Here is a 17,354-nt window from a genome sequence, read left to right as displayed (position 1 = left end):
TGAAAACAACAACCCATTCTCTCATAACCAAATCTTCCCAGTATTTCCACAATACGGTCACTCAACTTTTCCCAGCTTTAAAAAGGACCCCATGCGCAGGTCCTAAGGGCTGATTTTAATTCAGTGATAGGCTCGGTCAAAGTCATACACAAACACTCTAGTTAAACAGTCTAATCTACTGAAAAATGTCATATCTGGAGACTAATAATTTACACAAGAGGATGCAGGCCAACATTATTCTAGCATGTTAATCAAGCATGAAAATATAAAACCTGCTGATTAAGAGGTCACTGTATTATCATAGAAAACATACATGTACAATCGCACAGTCTATGTGCTATCAGGACTCTGTCTTATGTCACAGCAGCCGTGGTTTCACATGATTCAGAGCTGATAACTGACCGTGTCAGCTCTCTCATGTACAAAAACATTGGATGCATTTGCACTTAGGTACAGTATGTCTATGATTATCTTTGGGTAAATATTATAATATGGCCATTGATACCATGTGATCTGCACCGATTTGATAAGAGGGAGACCTTATGGTGGAGCTGCTCCTGTACTTTTTTCATCTTAAGAGTGCAATAAAACAGAATTTCTATTCTATAGTCCCATAGATATATGTAATATAACGGTTGCAACGTAAAGTGGAACGCTGCTCAACATCAGTTTAGCCTTACGTTATTTGTCAGTCAACAAGTTTAACAGGGAACGGTACGAAAACAGTCGGTAAAATGTGAATTGTCTCAGTGTTCTTGCATGAAGGAGACTAAAGTTGGTGAATGCTGTAATTCTGGCAGAGGTATACCAATGCTGCACTGCCTTAAATGGGAAACAGAGACCCAGACCTGTGCTTTACTACAACATGGCTCTGATTAAGACCAGATTGGCCTGCCTGTGGTTGGTTCTGAGCCACAGCCAATTCCTACTCAGGGACAAGACTGTTAACACTGCAGTATGTATTGATGTTACCCCCCACCCACTTATATCTGCTTTAGTTGAGTTCCAGAGGAATCTTCTATTCACTGGCTGGATAGAAGACTGGTGATTTTGTTGTGCTTTTACAGATGTCTGGCATAAAGAAATCAATATCAAAGACGCAAGAGTTAATGGAGGACTGACAATATTCCCTCATACAGATGTTGAAGGATGCATTTTCCCCTGTCCTGTTATCTCAAGTTTAGGAGTTGTTTTCTCATGATACTTGGTTAAGAAAACCAAAGGCATTTTTTCCAATATAATTACCCTGTTATGAATATTATTATCTCAAGATAACAAAATAAATGTTCAATTTCATTAAAATCAGACTCACAGGACATTTTTTTTTACTGATCCTACTGATGCTTTTGGGTATAGGGATGGCAATCTCACCACCTTAATGCAGACTGAAATATCTCAACAGTCACTGAATGGACTGACATGACATTTGTACACATCAGATCAGATGATGTGTTAGCCAACCTACAGCATCTGTGCATACTTACATGATAAAACAATATTGAAAGATTGCGAGAATATGTTCTCTTGGTCTTGACATTACAGGACTGCAAAACAATTCTTGCAACCGGGGTCGCTTTCAACTTCTGTACTACCAACTTATTGTCTTGCACATACTTAAGTTTTTTAATGTTTTTGCACCATTCTGAGTTTTAATGTTCTGTTGTTGAACGTAACCTACTTTCTCCTTTAGGATGAAATGTTTTCAAAGCCCCTCACATCTCCTTTGCAGTCCTGGTTTCAGTTCAAACTTTGTGTCATCAGGTGGTTTGAGGAGAACCATCTGCAGCTCAGTACCAAACAGGCTGCAACATGGTAAGAGTCCATCACACCTGTGCTGTTGTGCTAATAAATATTTTGATTATTATGTCTTCTGGCTTACCTTGTAGTTTATGCCACCCAATTTCTTAACTAGGAACATTAAAATCTCTTGTTTTCTCCTCTCTTCTTTCAGTTAGGTGAGGTAAGGTTTCCCTTCGATGTTGAGAAAGTGATGTCTGCTACCATCTGGTGGCCAAAATGAAAACTTTATGAAGCAGATGAAAGTGTCTCGCTAAGAGACAAACACTATTTCACAGCGACTGAACAAGTCAGATTATTTACATAAGTTAATTTACAGTATATTGTCTAGCTTTAATTCCAGGGTTCAAACACCATTTGATGTTGATAATTCTCTACATGAGAATGTAGAGAACAAACTATTTAAATGCAAAACATCATCTGTATATGATGCAATCTATATAACAATGCAGGTAATATAGAATATAATATATATTTAATATCCCATGAAGCCAATGGTGTATATCAATAATAATAACAAACTATATAATTTCTAAAAGAAATACCAATTCAATATTAAAAAAAATGCCTTAGCTTCGCTCGGCATGTCCCACGTTCCTAGCCGTAGTTAACGTCATCAATACAAGCCGACCGGAGCAGCATGGATCATCCTCTGAAACATTTTTGACCTTCTACAATTATTTCTTTGAAGTAGTTTCGGTGAGTTCATTCTGCCTTACACCCTACATGCAGTGTTAATCTGTATTAATGTCAAATGCAGTCGGTGTGGTTTGTAATTTCTACTTTTGAATGATAACAGTCGTGAAGTTAGAGCTAACGTTAGCTGCAGTAACGCTAACTATGTAGCCCCTGTGTGTCATCTTCCTGTAATCTGAATTTGACACAACTGTGATGTTATTATTAATGCTTAAGTCTTAGTTTCACATTGATGTGAATGCCGATGATGTAATTGTCAGAGTAAAGTTTGTATATATATTTTCTTAGGTTTGCAAAAATCTATGCTAACTGTTGGCTACTGTTCGCTGGTGATTCAACGAAATCGCAACAACTTGTCATGTCAACGTGTGATAGAGGCCAGTTATTATGATGTCATATTTGTAAACGAGGATCTAAGCCTTCAGTTAATCGTCATCTGTCAGATAATGGCTGTGGGTAAATGTTAACTTTTCTTGTTCTTCTGTACCACAGGGTTGAACACAGCTTTCCATAATGTCGGTGAAGCATGCATCAGTCCATGCCAAATGGATCATAGGCAGAGTAATTGGGACCAAGATGCTAAAAACTGCCAAAGTGAGAGTCACAAGGCTGGTGCTGGACCCTTACCTGCTCAAGGTAAACCTTATTACAGTGTTCATTCACAGGAAGGACAGGTGGCATAGATAATACCACAGTATACTGTCCAAACAAGTAAATACCAACATGATATCAATCAGATTACTTCTCTATCATGTCTACCTGCAGTTTTACTCTATCACATTTAAAACATGTTGATTGCCCAGAGAAGGTGAGAGCTAGGTAAACGTTCTTATTCTTATAATACTGGCGCCATTATGATAGAGTGTTAGTACCACTGCCAAAACAATCCATTTTTTTTGCCTTAGTTTGAGCTATAGAGATAAGTCCTTCCACAAGACTCTTTTCTTTCATTCAGCAAAACATGCCAAACTTCTCTGTGCATCAGTGTATAATGTTATTGTTTTGCAAGCAGCTGCACAAGAACTGTGCCCAAATAATAATAATAAACTTTATCTGTAGAGACTTTATTCCTAGAGATTTTTTTCAAGGTGCTTTACAACAAAGATGCAACATAAAAGCCAAAATGACAACAATAACCGATAAAAAGACAATTGATGATGAATATGAAATACAAAAGTGAAGGTAAAAACTAGAGAATTCATATAAAGCTTCTAATAATGATAAGAATTACATACATTCAAATCCTTACTAAATAAATAGGTTGTCAGCTGTTGTTTTTTTTTATATATACTTAATTTTTATTAGTTTATATGAAAAGAAAAAAACAGACAAAACCAACAACTACAGGCAGGGACATCATAGGCAAAGACAAAATGTCCAACATTGAGTAAAACAGACAAGAAGAAGCAAGGCTACACTGCAGTGCCACTGACAATGGGTCCTCGATGTCTGTGATCGTCTCTCCAGACCACAAAGGTCTCCATTATCCCCAACTTTGACCCCTGGAAATCCAGGGTACCTCCTGGGAGGATTTCAGCTGTTGTTTAAAAATGTTTACTGAGCCCGCACCTCTTACAGCTTTTTAAAGGGTATTGCATAATTTTGGAGCACAGTTAATAAAAGCTGCAATGCCTACTTTCTTTTGTGTGTAACTGTGTGTATTTAAAAACCCAGCAGTGTAAGATCTGAAAGCTTGTTAAGGATTATAACACAACAGAGAGTCAGCAATATCAGGAAAAGAAATGAAAAGGATTATGTGTTATATTGGGAAATGGTATGAGCATGTGTTTGGCTGTGAGACAGCTTACAAGTGCTGATTGAGAGGAGATATTTTTAGCTGCCTCTAGTTCCACACAACAACCAACATGGCAGCTACAGCTCCTGTTACTGTTAATAACACTGCTGCTGACCTTTGTGTCACTAGAAATTTCTGATCCATGTTTTTATTTTGAAGAGATAGCACTTGTAAATATGGTGCACTTTTTTACAATGTTTTATTTTTTTAGACTTGTTTACAGCTTTACAAATGTGAACTGTTTATTGATAATTTTCATGCCATATTTATAAATTGAATACACTAGGTTATTTGGGTTTTGGCCGAACTGAGTTAGCAGTGGGGCTGTAGTAACTTGTGATTTGCATTCACCATTATTTGATGGAAAATAATTTGTGTCACCAATCAGTTTTTAAATAATCTTGCTAAAATACTTCAGAAAAACCCATTAACATAATATTTTGCCCACTTTGCTTAGTAACTTTGAAAGCATTGAAAATTTTACACAAATTAATAAGTCGCTACCTGTAACCACATGTAGTCTGTGATCAACTTCAATGTGTACAACTAAATGTCAGTCTTTTTTAAATCAGTGATTGATTGCTGTACAGTGACTGTGTATATAAACAAGTCAAATGCTGTCTTTTCTCCACTGTAGTACTACAACAAGAGGAAGACCTACTTTGCCCATGATGCTTTGCAACAGTGCACTGTGGGAGATATTGTCCTTCTCAAGGCTTTGCCTGAGGCCAGGTCCAAGCACGTGAAACACGAACTGTCTGAGATAGTGTATAAAGTCGGCCGGGTGGTCGACCCACTGACGGGAAAGAGAGTCGAAGGAAGTGAGTTTGCGGAGCCTCTGACTGACCTTCCACTCAGCCTGGGAGAGGACTTGACCTTATCAGAAAAACTGCAGGAGCTCAACATCTCTGCCGCCTCCAGCGGAGCTGATTCCCCACCAGCACAAACTCCCACTTCATGATAGAAAACTGCATTGTTTTACTGAGTAATGTTAGTTTAAATGTCACCCTGCAATTATGTTTCTGTTCCAGGTGTTCATGTAAATATAAATTTATAAACCTGTCATCAACATATGTGCCAGTTAATGTTGGAAATACATTTTCTTTGCTACCTGCTGAGATAGTCTTGAATTCACAACACATTTCTGAGGAATTTACAATAAAAATGACAATGAGAACGCATGATGTCATTCACAAACATGTATGCAAGTATGCATGGTGCTCTTACTGTCAGACCAAAGACCTGTCACTTACATTAGTCATATTAAAATATTATCACATATAGTCTGTATAGGGTGCATATGCAAAAGCATTTTTATCAGTATCAAGTATTTTTTTTCCATGAATTTGGTCAGTCAGAGCGTATCCATTCATTGAAATGTGTATGTGAATGAAAATGTATGTGGGTCAGTCTTTTACTTTAAGCCCTTTACAAGCTCTAGCCTATTTATTATTAAGTAAATTGTGATTAGAAGTCGAAGTTAAACATAACTCAACACAGCGAAGCATCCTTAGAGAGATTCACCAAAACAAGAGTGCTGTGTTGTCACTCTGTCATAATTAAAAGCAGGTGTCAAATCAAAATGCTCAATATGCTTAATCAACTGTGATTTTAACCACTCTGTGTACAATATCGTACGGTCCCTTGCTTATCAAATGAACCACACACTGATTCTGGAATATAAACTTAAGACGAGTTACGTCCATGTGAGTAACGTCAGCTCCACCGGGAACAGCCCGGACTGCGGCTGCAGCCGTGTCAAACAACCTCCAACTGATTACAGCTTTCAAGGGAAAGATGGCGACCCGAGTCCTTCAAAGAGTCGGCAAAGGCCTGAAACAGACGAATAATGGTCTCCAGGCGAACGGGCAGGTCACGGTTGTCGTAAGGTAAGACATTTCTATGTGTTATTTCTTAATGCAGATGTTAAAAATACAACCAAAAAATGTGTTTTGCTTGCATAGAGTTCACCACCAATGACAAAGTCCGGTATGCTAGGTGGCTAAGCTAACGCTACGCTAACGTAGGGACGTTGGCTTCGTTTAGAACCCCGTGCAACGTAGCTAGCATTAGCCATGTAGCTCTAAACTTGCTAACTTTCTGCTAATGCTAATTATTAACCTGCACTACTACAAAGTTGCAAAGCGGCTTGTGTTTGCACTTTATCTCACGTACTTAATAGTTTTGTGCGTAGAATGACAGTTACTATGTGTAGAAATAATGCAAAATCACAGCGGAGTTTCTGTCAGTCCCAAACTTCAAGGTCAAAATGCAATGAATATCTGCACAACACTTCTTGTTTTGATTAGTGAATGGCCCAGTTTCTTGCCCCGGCAGTTGTTGTCTTCAACCACCGTGTGTAAAGACAACTGTACTGCTGCGATTTATAAACAATATGGCTAAAATGTGATATTTTTGAATGCATTATATTATTTAAAACAGTTGTGTTTGCGTAAGCTGGCAAACTGTCACAGGAATGCTTCCTGTTAAACTACAGTAACAGTTGCATGAAGTAGGCTATTTGTTAGCACTTTTAAATTAAGTTTATTAGCAGAAATCGAAATACTGTTCAGGTGGGAAGGCTGCTTAGGAGTCCATGCAGACTAATCCTCTGGTTATGTGCAGTATGCACAGCTTACAGCCTTCTTTGCTGCTGTACTCTGAGCTTGAATTTCTCAGCAACGAATGAGTTGGATAGTCTTAAGACATTTGTACAAAGTTCATAGCTGCAGACATTACTTACCAGTATATAATGCAACTTTGTACTGACCCCAGTCTTATTAAGAGGCACAGTGCAAGGCAGTTTTATTCATATAGCACTTCAAATCACATCTAAGCTTGTTATGCTTTACATAAAAGATGAGAGAAGCTTAAAAATACAACAGTGTGACACCCAATGTGGGTTTTTTTAACAGAAACATGTAAGAAAATAAACTTTATTATTTACTTGTGACTAACATATGCACTGAGCAAGACATTTTTCAGTAGAACAACAAAGTTCTTTTTGCCCCATGTTGAACGAGCCATGTGACATGATGGAGTCACTGCTTCTAAATTACCTCAAACAAATCTTTGAAATTTCTATGCATACATTTTATTATTAGAAGATGGCCAACTTACACATCGATGTCATGATGCAGTGATTGCAACAAGCTAATACCTGCTGATGTGTTGATCTCGACACAAACCACGTGCACACTCACATAGTAACTAATCACAGCCCTGAGAGAGTAAGATATGTTTTAGGTTTGCTTTTTGAACTTAAACACAGTTGTGACAGATCTCAGGTCAGTTTGCTCCAGCGAACAGGACCTGTCTTTAGTTAGTGAGCAAGCCAGAAGTGTACTGAGGAGCCAAAACATTTGGTGCTTTACAAGCAGCATAATTGTATGCTGCACTAGTCAGTCAGTTTTTCTATTGTTGGCAGTCATTTATTTCTTCATTGTGTAGCAGAAGAAGTGCTAGCTGTATGTATCTAACTTTGGTGTGTTGTTTCACCTTAGGAGCCTCTCAGCTTTCCGTGAAGACAGCTGGTTCAAGTCCCTGTTTGTTAGAAAGGTCGACCCCAGAAAGGACGCTCACTCTCATCTGCTCGCCAAGAAGGAAGACAACAACCTGTACAAAATACAGTGTAAGTATTGTGCGTGACTTGCTGTTACTGCAGTAAAAAAAAAAAAAAGATTACTCTGCCTGCATGATTTACATCATTTTAAGATGGATTTAAAAATGTTTTTCTCCTAAAATAATCTCATGAAATCTGATAGTTGGTGTATTATCCACTCATGTTTTGTTGTTTCCTTGCAGTTCACAATGTCAAGCCTGAGTGCCTTGATGCTTACAATGACCTTTGGTAAGATGTTCCTGTCCCTTAATTGACTTCATTCAGATGACGAGTCAAGGAGCTGGTTTTATAAACAGTGCAGAGTTTTTACACATTTGTGTTTGTGTTGTGTGTGTGTACCCTTAGTGCGGACGTCTTGCCTTCCATTCATGCTAACCCTGAATACACTTGTGAGCTTGTGGGCACATGGAACACCTGGTACGGAGAGCAGGATCAGGCAGGTAAGAGCGCGCTTCAAGCTCCATGTCTGAAAGTTACGGTAAAAATGTGCAAATGCCAATCACAAGCATTAACGGCATTTTAATGGTTAATTAACCGTGCACAATCAGGTTGTCTACATAAAACAAACGTCCTTCTCAAGAGAGAAAATGCTAAATCAAAAACACAGACAAGATAGTAGTGCTCAAAAGTTTTGTTGAGTAATCAACAGTTAATGAATTGACAGCAGTAATTTATCACACAAGTCATTAAACAAGTAAAACAGGTCCTTACATGTGAGCATGTGTTGCTTCATTCTGTTCTGAATTATTTAAATTGAATATTTCTGGCTTTTAAAGTGAAGTTTGGACAAACAAGCAGTTTAGAGATGTACCCTTAGGCTCAGAAAAACTGTGATGAATAGTTTTTACTAAAGATTTTCCTCTCCAAGACAAATATTTCCTAAGAATATTGCCGTCTCTCTCCTCCTTTGTGACACAAACCAACACTTTGACAGCTTTTCTATTTTAGTTAATTATAGCTGTGAATGTACTGCACTTTTCCTGGCCGCTGTCCATTTTGTCCTCGTGGTGACATTTATCATTGCTCAGTAGTAATCATGCCTCTCATGTTACAGGGCAGTAATAGCAGCCTCAGTTAAGGTAATCTTAAAGACTGCATGAATAAAACATGTTCACAGTCACAGCGTGTGCGCCTGGAAACAATATCCAGTACTATGCTCTGAAAAAACTTTGTTTTACACTGTAGGAAACTTGGTGTCGTAACTCTCAGAGAGATCCCTGTGTCTTTTTTTAACATGTTCAGACCTTTAGAATATGCATTTTTCAAAACTGATTTACTTATTCAGTGGTTGATTTTTCAGCTTGAGCACTGTATTCAGCGTATTATTATTATTGTGCATTATCTTGGGGTTTTTCATACTAATCGGGTGTAGCTGATACTGTCTCGTGTAGCAGCAGAGTAAATGCTTTTCTACATGATGCGAAGAACTTTTGCATTGTCTTCTTTTCTTTTTACTTAACTACTAAATGTGAATGTAATAAAGCCAGTGTTATTTTTTACTGCAGCATTTTTCAATTGAAATCTCACATTTTACCAGATTTAATTGCGGTAAAATGACTTCCTGTCGTCTTTTCTCATGGAAGTTGACCAGAGGTTCATGGTTGATACACTCGATCTCATCATGCCAGCTCAGATCACAGGTGGTCTAGATATAAATAATTAAACTACACTTGCTAATGTAAAAATAATATCTTGCCCAGAGAACTACATACACATCTAGATACACATACGAGAGCTGCATTATTTTTGGGTCTTCTGCTCCTTCTATTCTAGTTCACCTGTGGAGATATCGGGGAGGATACCCGGCTCTCACCGAAGTCATGAACAAACTCAGGCAGAATAAGGTAACGGGTGCTCGGGTTAGTTCAGTTCAATTGTAGTTGGTGACCTGTAGGCCACCATCTCTGGCAGTGCACCCATCAAATTAGATTCACAGACCATTTTTCCACCCATAATGTTTCCCCATTTTATGTGTGATGTTCCAGCTGTGTGATTGTAATTTTGGTGCAATAATCTTTTAAACTCACTTACTGAAATACTTTAGTCTACTGTGAATAAGGTAAGTGCAGTTAATGGACCCAGTCTTGCCTTGTCCATATTGTAGATTCCTGTTTTATGTCAAGAGGTTGGGGAATTTTCTGTTTGTTTGTGTGCCTGAAGTTTCACCAAAATAATTTTTATGACATAACATTATTTAGAATGAAAATAAGTATGCAATGTGTAAATTGCAAATAAATTTGAAACCATTACCGTCTTGCCCACATGAATGTCACTCATTAAAGTGGGCACTAACCATTTAAAATCAGTCTGTTGTTGATCAGAAACAGGCAGATTAGTGTGGTTACTTCCTTTTTAAAATTTGGTATCCTGAACAATTGCATATTTCTACATGAATTTTAGGCAATTAATAGATAATAACCCAGATTACTCACGGTGTAATGGAATGATTATTTCACAAGTAATTCAAAACTGACCAAATTAGTTAATACAAGGAGATTTATGTGAGTTGGAAATGGATGCTAACCACCCAAAACAGATGACAGAGGATACGACTATGACTGTACCTCCACATGAGACGAGGCGATTTGTTGTTCCAGGTGTATAAAATGCTGATGCACTTAAATGGTCTAACCTCAGTTGATATTCTGCAGCCAGTCTATCTGACTTTATGGCCGTGATCCATCCTGCTATGTAACCAGAGTGAAGTATTTTAAGAAATGTAGCGTTTTTGTCTGGCCCTAGACAGATGTACAGAGTAATGTGTTGCTGTTGTTTGTCATTGCTGTAGGAGTTTATGGACTACAGGAAAGAGAGGGGAAAGATGCTGCTGTCTCGTAGGAACCAGCTGCTGCTGGAGTTCAGCTTCTGGAACGAACCCGTCCCTCGTCCAGGACCCAACATCTACGAGCTCCGATCATACCAACTCAGGGTAACGCTGTAGAAAATTTTCCAGCTTCCTCACAGTATGCATAAATGTATGTTTCTCTCTGTTGCTGTAGTAAACAGCCAACTTATCTTCCACATCTCTCCGCTCTGCACATTTTTATTTCAGCCAGGGACGATGATCGAGTGGGGAAATTACTGGTGAGACATAACTTTTTAAATGCTGCTCCTTATTTTTACATTTAGTATAAAAGAAACTCAAATAGGATTCATTTTTATAGTTAATCTGAGAATGTCTTGAGTTTTCTCTTAGTGTTTGGGTAAGAGCTACCATTATCATGCACCTGTTAAAATTTCCTCACTACTATTTTATTGGTTTTACAGATTGTAGCAGATGAATATGAGTCAACGGTACTTTTTGGCTACACAGTCTATGCATGAATCCTCAGCATGACAAACTGCATCACACATAATTTACAAATCTCAAGCATAATTTTTTACCTGTTTATCCTGCATTCAATATGCACCTGTCTGATTAATAATGACTGGGAATATGCCTGTTAATGTAATAAAAACCAAAATGCTTCAAAACAATTCTGAAGTTGTAACATCAAAATTTGATGTATTAATTGTTGAGAAAATGTTGGGATATTTGAACTTAAAACCTGCAAATTCACACTGATTTAATCAGGGATGTATGATAATATTGGCAATATCAGCTTTAAATTGATTGATCAGAAGTAGCCAACGTGCTTTTTCTTATTTTTCACAATGAATGAATATTAGATATACATTAAAAAAGTATTGTATTTAATGTCTCCATCTGTTGGTGGGCTATCACAGTAAGATTATGCATGCATAATGTGTTGTTAATTCCACTACAGCAGACTTGATCACTAAATATAGGTGGAGAAAAAAGTGGATACATTAATATTGGTATCAGTTATCGGTCAAATGAGTTGTTACATATTGGCATACTGGATATCGGCACAAAATCCAATATCGTGCATCCCTAGATTTAATCAGTACAACTCTTTAATTGAAATTTGTCAATGTTTTTTAATGTAACGACCCTTTGATGCTCCACAGGGCACGTGCGATCGAGTTTCGTCAGGAGAACCACGAGGCAGTGGGAGGCTTTTTCTCACAGATCGGAAGTCTGTACACAGTTCACCACTTATGGGGTGAGCATTGTTTCCGAGTTTAAATTCCAAATTTACATATTAGGGGCATTTAAAAATGCATCTCTGGATTGCTAATAAGTGCACAAATGTGTACATAATATTCTTAGCAGACTACTGGGTGTATCTTTGATGCCCCCTCAACAGTTTGTTACTATTCAGGAAATATATCAGATACCTTTTGGTGATGAAATTAATCAATATAACTCAATGTAAAAGTTTCAGACCTGAACACTTTTCTAAGGATACTTTAGGTATTCTACATTGATTTGAGTAAAAACTGTATAAACATAGCAATATCTTTTTTTTTTTTTTTTTCCTTTTCATTTAGCCTACAAAGACCTTCAGTCCAGAGAAGACACCAGAAATGCAGCCTGGCGGCGTGAGGGTTGGGATGAGGTTGTTTATTACACAGGTAAGTCTTAGTTTGCCCTCTTATCTCTGCTCACTTTACCCTTCTGACAGCAGAGGACAGTATAATCTAACATCAGCTCTGAGTGGAGTCATATCATGATGATGATATTAACATGAATGAATTCAAGCAAATTTAATGAAAGTCATAACAAAATACAGTACAGGCCAAAAGTTTGGACACACCTTTTCATTCAATGTGTTTTCTTTATTTTCATGACTATTTACATTGTAGATCCTCACTGAAGGCATCAAAACTATGAATGAACACATGTGGAGTTATGTACTTAACAAAAAAAGGTGAAATAACTGAAAACATGTTTTATATTCTAGTTTCTTCAAAATAGCCACCCTTTGCTCTGATTACTGCTTTGCACACTCTTGGCATTCTCTCCATGAGCTTCAAGAGGTAGTCACCTGAAATGGTTTCCACTTCACAGGTGTGCCTTATCAGGGTTAATTAGTGGAATTTCTTGCTTTATCAATGGGGTTGGGACCATCAGTTGTGTTGTGCAGAAGTCAGGTTAATACACAGCCGACAGCCCTATTGGACAACTGTTAAAATTCATATTATGGCAAGAACCAATCAGCTAACTAAAGAAAAACGAGTGGCCATCATTACTTTAAGAAATGAAGGTCAGTCAGTCCGGAAAATTGCAAAAACTTTAAATGTGTCCCCAAGTGGAGTCGCAAAAACCATCAAGCGCTACAACGAAACTGGCACACATGAGGACCGACCCAGGAAAGGAAGACCAAGAGTCACCTCTGCTTCTGAGGATAAGTTCATCCAAGTCACCAGCCTCAGAAATTGCAAGTTAACAGCAGTTCAGATCAGAGACCAGATGAATGCCACACAGAGTTCTAGCAGCAGACCCATCTCTAGAACAACTGTTAAGAGGAGACTGCGCCAATCAGGCCTTCATGGTCAAATAGCTGCTAGGAAACCACTGCTAAGGAGAGGCAACAAGCAGAAGAGATTTGTTTGGGCCAAGAAACACAAGGAATGGACATTAGACCAGTGGAAATCTGTGCTTTGGTCTGATGAGTCCAAATTTGAGATCTTTGGTTCCAACTGCCGTGTCTTTGTGAGACGCAGAAAAGGTGAACGGATGGATTCCACATGCCTGGTTCCCACTGTGAAGCATGGAGGAGGAGGTGTGATGGTGTGGGGGTGTTTTGCTGGTGACACTGTTGGGGATTTATTCAAAATTGAAGGCACACTGAACCAGCATGGCTACCACAGCATCCTGCAGCGACATGCCATCCCATCCGGTTTGCGTTTAGTTGGACCATCATTTATTTTTCAACAGGACAATGACCCCAAACACACCTCCAGGCTGTGTAAGGGCTATTTGACCAAGAAGGAGAGTGATGGAGTGCTGCGGCAGATGACCTGGCCTCCACAGTCACCGGACCTGAACCCAATCGAGATGGTTTGGGGTGAACTGGACCGCAGAGTGAAGGCAAAGGGGCCAACAAGCGCTAAACACCTCTGGGAACTCCTTCAAGACTGTTGGAAAACCATTTCAGGTGACTACCTCTTGAAGCTCATGGAGAGAATGCCAAGAGTGTGCAAAGCAGTAATCAGAGCAAAGGGTGGCTATTTTGAAGAAACTAGAATATAAAACATGTTTTCAGTTATTTCACCTTTTTTTGTTCAGTACATAACTCCACATGTGTTCATTCATAGTTTTGATGCCTTCAGTGAGAATCTACAATGTAAATAGTCATGAAAATAAAGAAAACGCATTGAATGAGAAGGTGTGTCCAAACTTTTGGCCTGTACTGTATGTTACTGAGGTTTTTGTTACATAGTTCATTGTATAAAACACCAGTTTGATCAAGCGTATGTTAGCCATGTGGTTGTATACAGTATATCATGTTCAGAAAGGTAGTCCTATTAATATCATGTTTTTAATTTGATATGCTATGGCCAGTGCTATTCGTCTGTCTGCCTAAATGGAGTGACCTGACTTGCTCACGTGACCTGGTGATAGTTGGACTAGGTCATTGCAGGTAGTGGTGCATCCTTTTATTCAACATAATTGAGACACATTCACATTATAAGGATACACCGTGCAGTCACATGAAAGAATCTGCCCTGTCACTGTGCTGCCAGTTTGAATACTTAGACACACACAAGATTGGAAAGCAACATATTGCATGTATTTTGTCATATTTAATTTTCATCTTAGAAAAGTGACGTATGAAAACAGACTTACAAACATAATCTACCAACGTACAAAAAAAACAAAACAAAAAGACTTAACCAAAATAAATCCAATATTTAACCTATTACATAAACAAAAAAGAGAAACAGGCCAAGCACAACAAAACATGGTGACTCACAGCAGGGACATCAGCTATTAGATCGTGAATTAAGGTGCCTAACTGTTGGGCCCCCATTACTCTCAAATTATCCTGCAAACCCAGTTTGTCGCATAGAAGTCTCTCAAGGTGAATCCCTGACACATGTTACCTAACCCATCTGGAGGAACAAGAAGTAGTGGTAGCTTTCCATTCATTAAGAATTATCCTCTTCGCTACCAACAAGCCAAACATCAGGGACATCTGTGCAGTATGTGGCAGAGCAAGAGAACATAATGCATCTTTAATACATTTTAAGTAAGTAAGCCATATTTCCAAAATAAGGTCGGGGACAGGGGACAAGTCTGATAACTGACATGCTGCATAATTGTGGTGGATTGTGGTGCACATCTAAACACAGGGATCTAACAGTCGTTCAGCAGTTTATGAGTTCTAATCAAGGATGGGTGATCGTCTACATGAAATGGAAATACTGTAAAGACAACAGGTTGTGTTCATTTCAGGTCATTATTCTTGCTGATATTAAGGAAAGGCCTTCCTAAACATGGGATTTAAATGTGTTTCCCATGATATTTTAATTTAATTAAATAAGACTGGTTGTTGATTCATCCAGGTTAAAAAGTGCAAGTGAAAAGTGTAACCTGATCCCTCCCACTTACCCCTTCGTTTTTTTGTTTTGTTTTTGTGTGTGTGCATAGAAACAATACACAGAAATCTCTAAGACTGTTGTTCCTTCCCCACCCCACAGTCCCTCTCATTCAGCACATGGAATCTAGAATAATGATTCCCATGAAGAATTCGCCCTTGAAGTAACCACAAACAGCGGGGGAGCCTCTCAACAGCCACTGCAATTGTCGCACTGACCTGTGGAGAGTGTGACCAACCATCGGAGTGTGCACTGCCAGGGAAATCTGCATAACATCAACATGCTGTTTCAGTTTTTGTTTTTCTTTGTCGTTTCTTTACTCCCCGTTTCTGTGTGGGCCTAGAATGTCTTATTTCGGGTGATGGAACAAAATCACCAAAACTGCATCTGTTACAGCGGTTAATGTGTTACTGATTCATTAATGTGCTTTGTGTAGACAAAATATAATTTGACATGCCCCTCCTCTTGACTGTCTCTATCTTTTACAGGGTCAGATATCAAGAGCTTTGTCGTATTTTTTTATGATGATACAAAAACATCGGTGTTTGAGTGATGAGATACCAAGAAGAGATCAAACATTTAGCAGTTCTAGTGCTGGTCACAGGGGCTGAAAATGTCTGACGGTCTTTCAGAATAATGACTCGTAAGCCCTGTTGCACTAGCAGATCACAAACAGTACCTGCCTCCAGTATCTCACAACAAAAACACTGCACCCAGAGCTCACAGTTCACTATCAATATGAATTGGGTAGCTTTATATGTTACAGATGATGGTCAGTTTTGCAAAGAGGAGCGTGCTGTTTACAAATCAGTGTTGTGAAATAGACGACGAAGCTGATAATTACAGGTATAGACACCTGTGTTGTAGGGTCATGGTCAGACTCTAGCTTTATATACAGTAAAAGTTCACCAGATATACACTCATCTAGAAATTGTGACTTTATGTTTACAAGGCTTTGATCCAGCCAAATGATTACAGCGTGTACCACTATTTGTTTCAGAATCATTTGGCTGGATGAACAGATTCATTATGAAAACGCACAGAAATTAAAGTTCACAAACACACTACTGAGTGTCAGACTAGTCAGAGCATGAAGCTAGACTTGGATCCAGAGCATTTCATTCCTGCTGGATATGTGAGTAAAGCGTCCAGATCTTTGGGTGAAGTGCCGAGTCCGCCAAAGGAGTCAGTTTTCCTGGTTTGTATCTTCACTGTTAAACTGACCACATCTCCAGATTCTTATCTCACTGAAACAAAGTGGCATATCCAGCTCTTGCAGCAGTGGAGAAGGAGACAGGATCATTCAAATGATAAGATATATTTTTTAATTTCTGCAAAACTAATCAGTATCTACAAACTGCTGTACACTGACTGGTTTGGCCTGTCCCTCTGTCAAGCAACTAATGCCAACCGGGTGAATGTGAGCTCTAAATGAGATTAATGGTTTTTTAAATGGTCAGATTGTAGATATACATAGTGGGTTTATAGACCAAGCCAGACATATGGTCAATCCTGTATCTGTAAATGAAGTGGGGGGTATTCTAAACTATCTGATGTCGGTAAACGTGGACGGGAGAGAAGTAATATCTCAATGTGGTAAATGTGAATTGCAGTGCTTTCAGATTAGTTGTACATATTGAATTAAATTCTAATGAAAAAAAAACCTTGGACTCCTTGTATGTCATATATTTCCATATCAGACAATCGCAAAGGTGACGTAACACGCTTAACCGGAGCGTCGTCTAGGGTGTGACTTATGCTACCTTCAGTGGATGTCGGAAATCTCAAATCTTAAAGCGCACAATTAACCACCGACGAAATTGTGAATGGTGACCGCTGCATAGATGTGTTTTCCTGTTGAGTGTACCTGAGAATAGCAGTCTTCCTCCACGGGACCTAGTGAAAGCAAAACGAATAATAATAGCCAAAGTGAGTTAGACAACAGTAATTGTATTATCATTATTAGTTATTGTTTAGTTTTATTTGCAAAACCTA

General features: G+C 38.5%; 2 protein-coding genes across 2 annotated transcripts; both read left to right on the top strand.

The window, feature by feature from the left end:
• Positions 1-2,380: 2,380 nt before the first annotated feature.
• On the top strand, positions 2,381-5,465 carry mrps17 (mitochondrial ribosomal protein S17). The gene is made up of 3 exons (XM_033648404.2): positions 2,381-2,496; positions 2,986-3,129; positions 4,926-5,465. Exons 2-3 carry the CDS (start codon positions 3,007-3,009, stop codon positions 5,247-5,249), a joined length of 447 nt encoding a protein of 148 aa, XP_033504295.1. The 5' UTR covers positions 2,381-2,496; positions 2,986-3,006; the 3' UTR covers positions 5,250-5,465.
• A 554-nt stretch (positions 5,466-6,019) lies between these two features.
• On the top strand, positions 6,020-15,817 carry LOC117270657 (protein NipSnap homolog 2-like). Its single transcript, XM_033648394.2, has 10 exons — positions 6,020-6,177; positions 7,792-7,919; positions 8,093-8,138; positions 8,256-8,350; positions 9,684-9,754; positions 10,699-10,839; positions 10,963-10,994; positions 11,883-11,977; positions 12,306-12,389; positions 15,462-15,817. The coding sequence occupies exons 1-10, from the start codon at positions 6,086-6,088 to the stop codon at positions 15,524-15,526; spliced, it is 849 nt and encodes a 282-aa protein (XP_033504285.1). The 5' UTR covers positions 6,020-6,085; the 3' UTR covers positions 15,527-15,817.
• The last annotated feature ends 1,537 nt before the right edge of the window (positions 15,818-17,354 follow it).

Source organism: Epinephelus lanceolatus, chromosome 11 (genome assembly GCF_041903045.1).
Source record: "Epinephelus lanceolatus isolate andai-2023 chromosome 11, ASM4190304v1, whole genome shotgun sequence".
In the NCBI taxonomy this organism is placed as follows: Eukaryota; Metazoa; Chordata; class Actinopteri; order Perciformes; family Serranidae; genus Epinephelus; species Epinephelus lanceolatus.
Note: the sequence above shows the minus strand (reverse complement) of the source record. Positions and strands in the feature narration are given on the sequence as shown.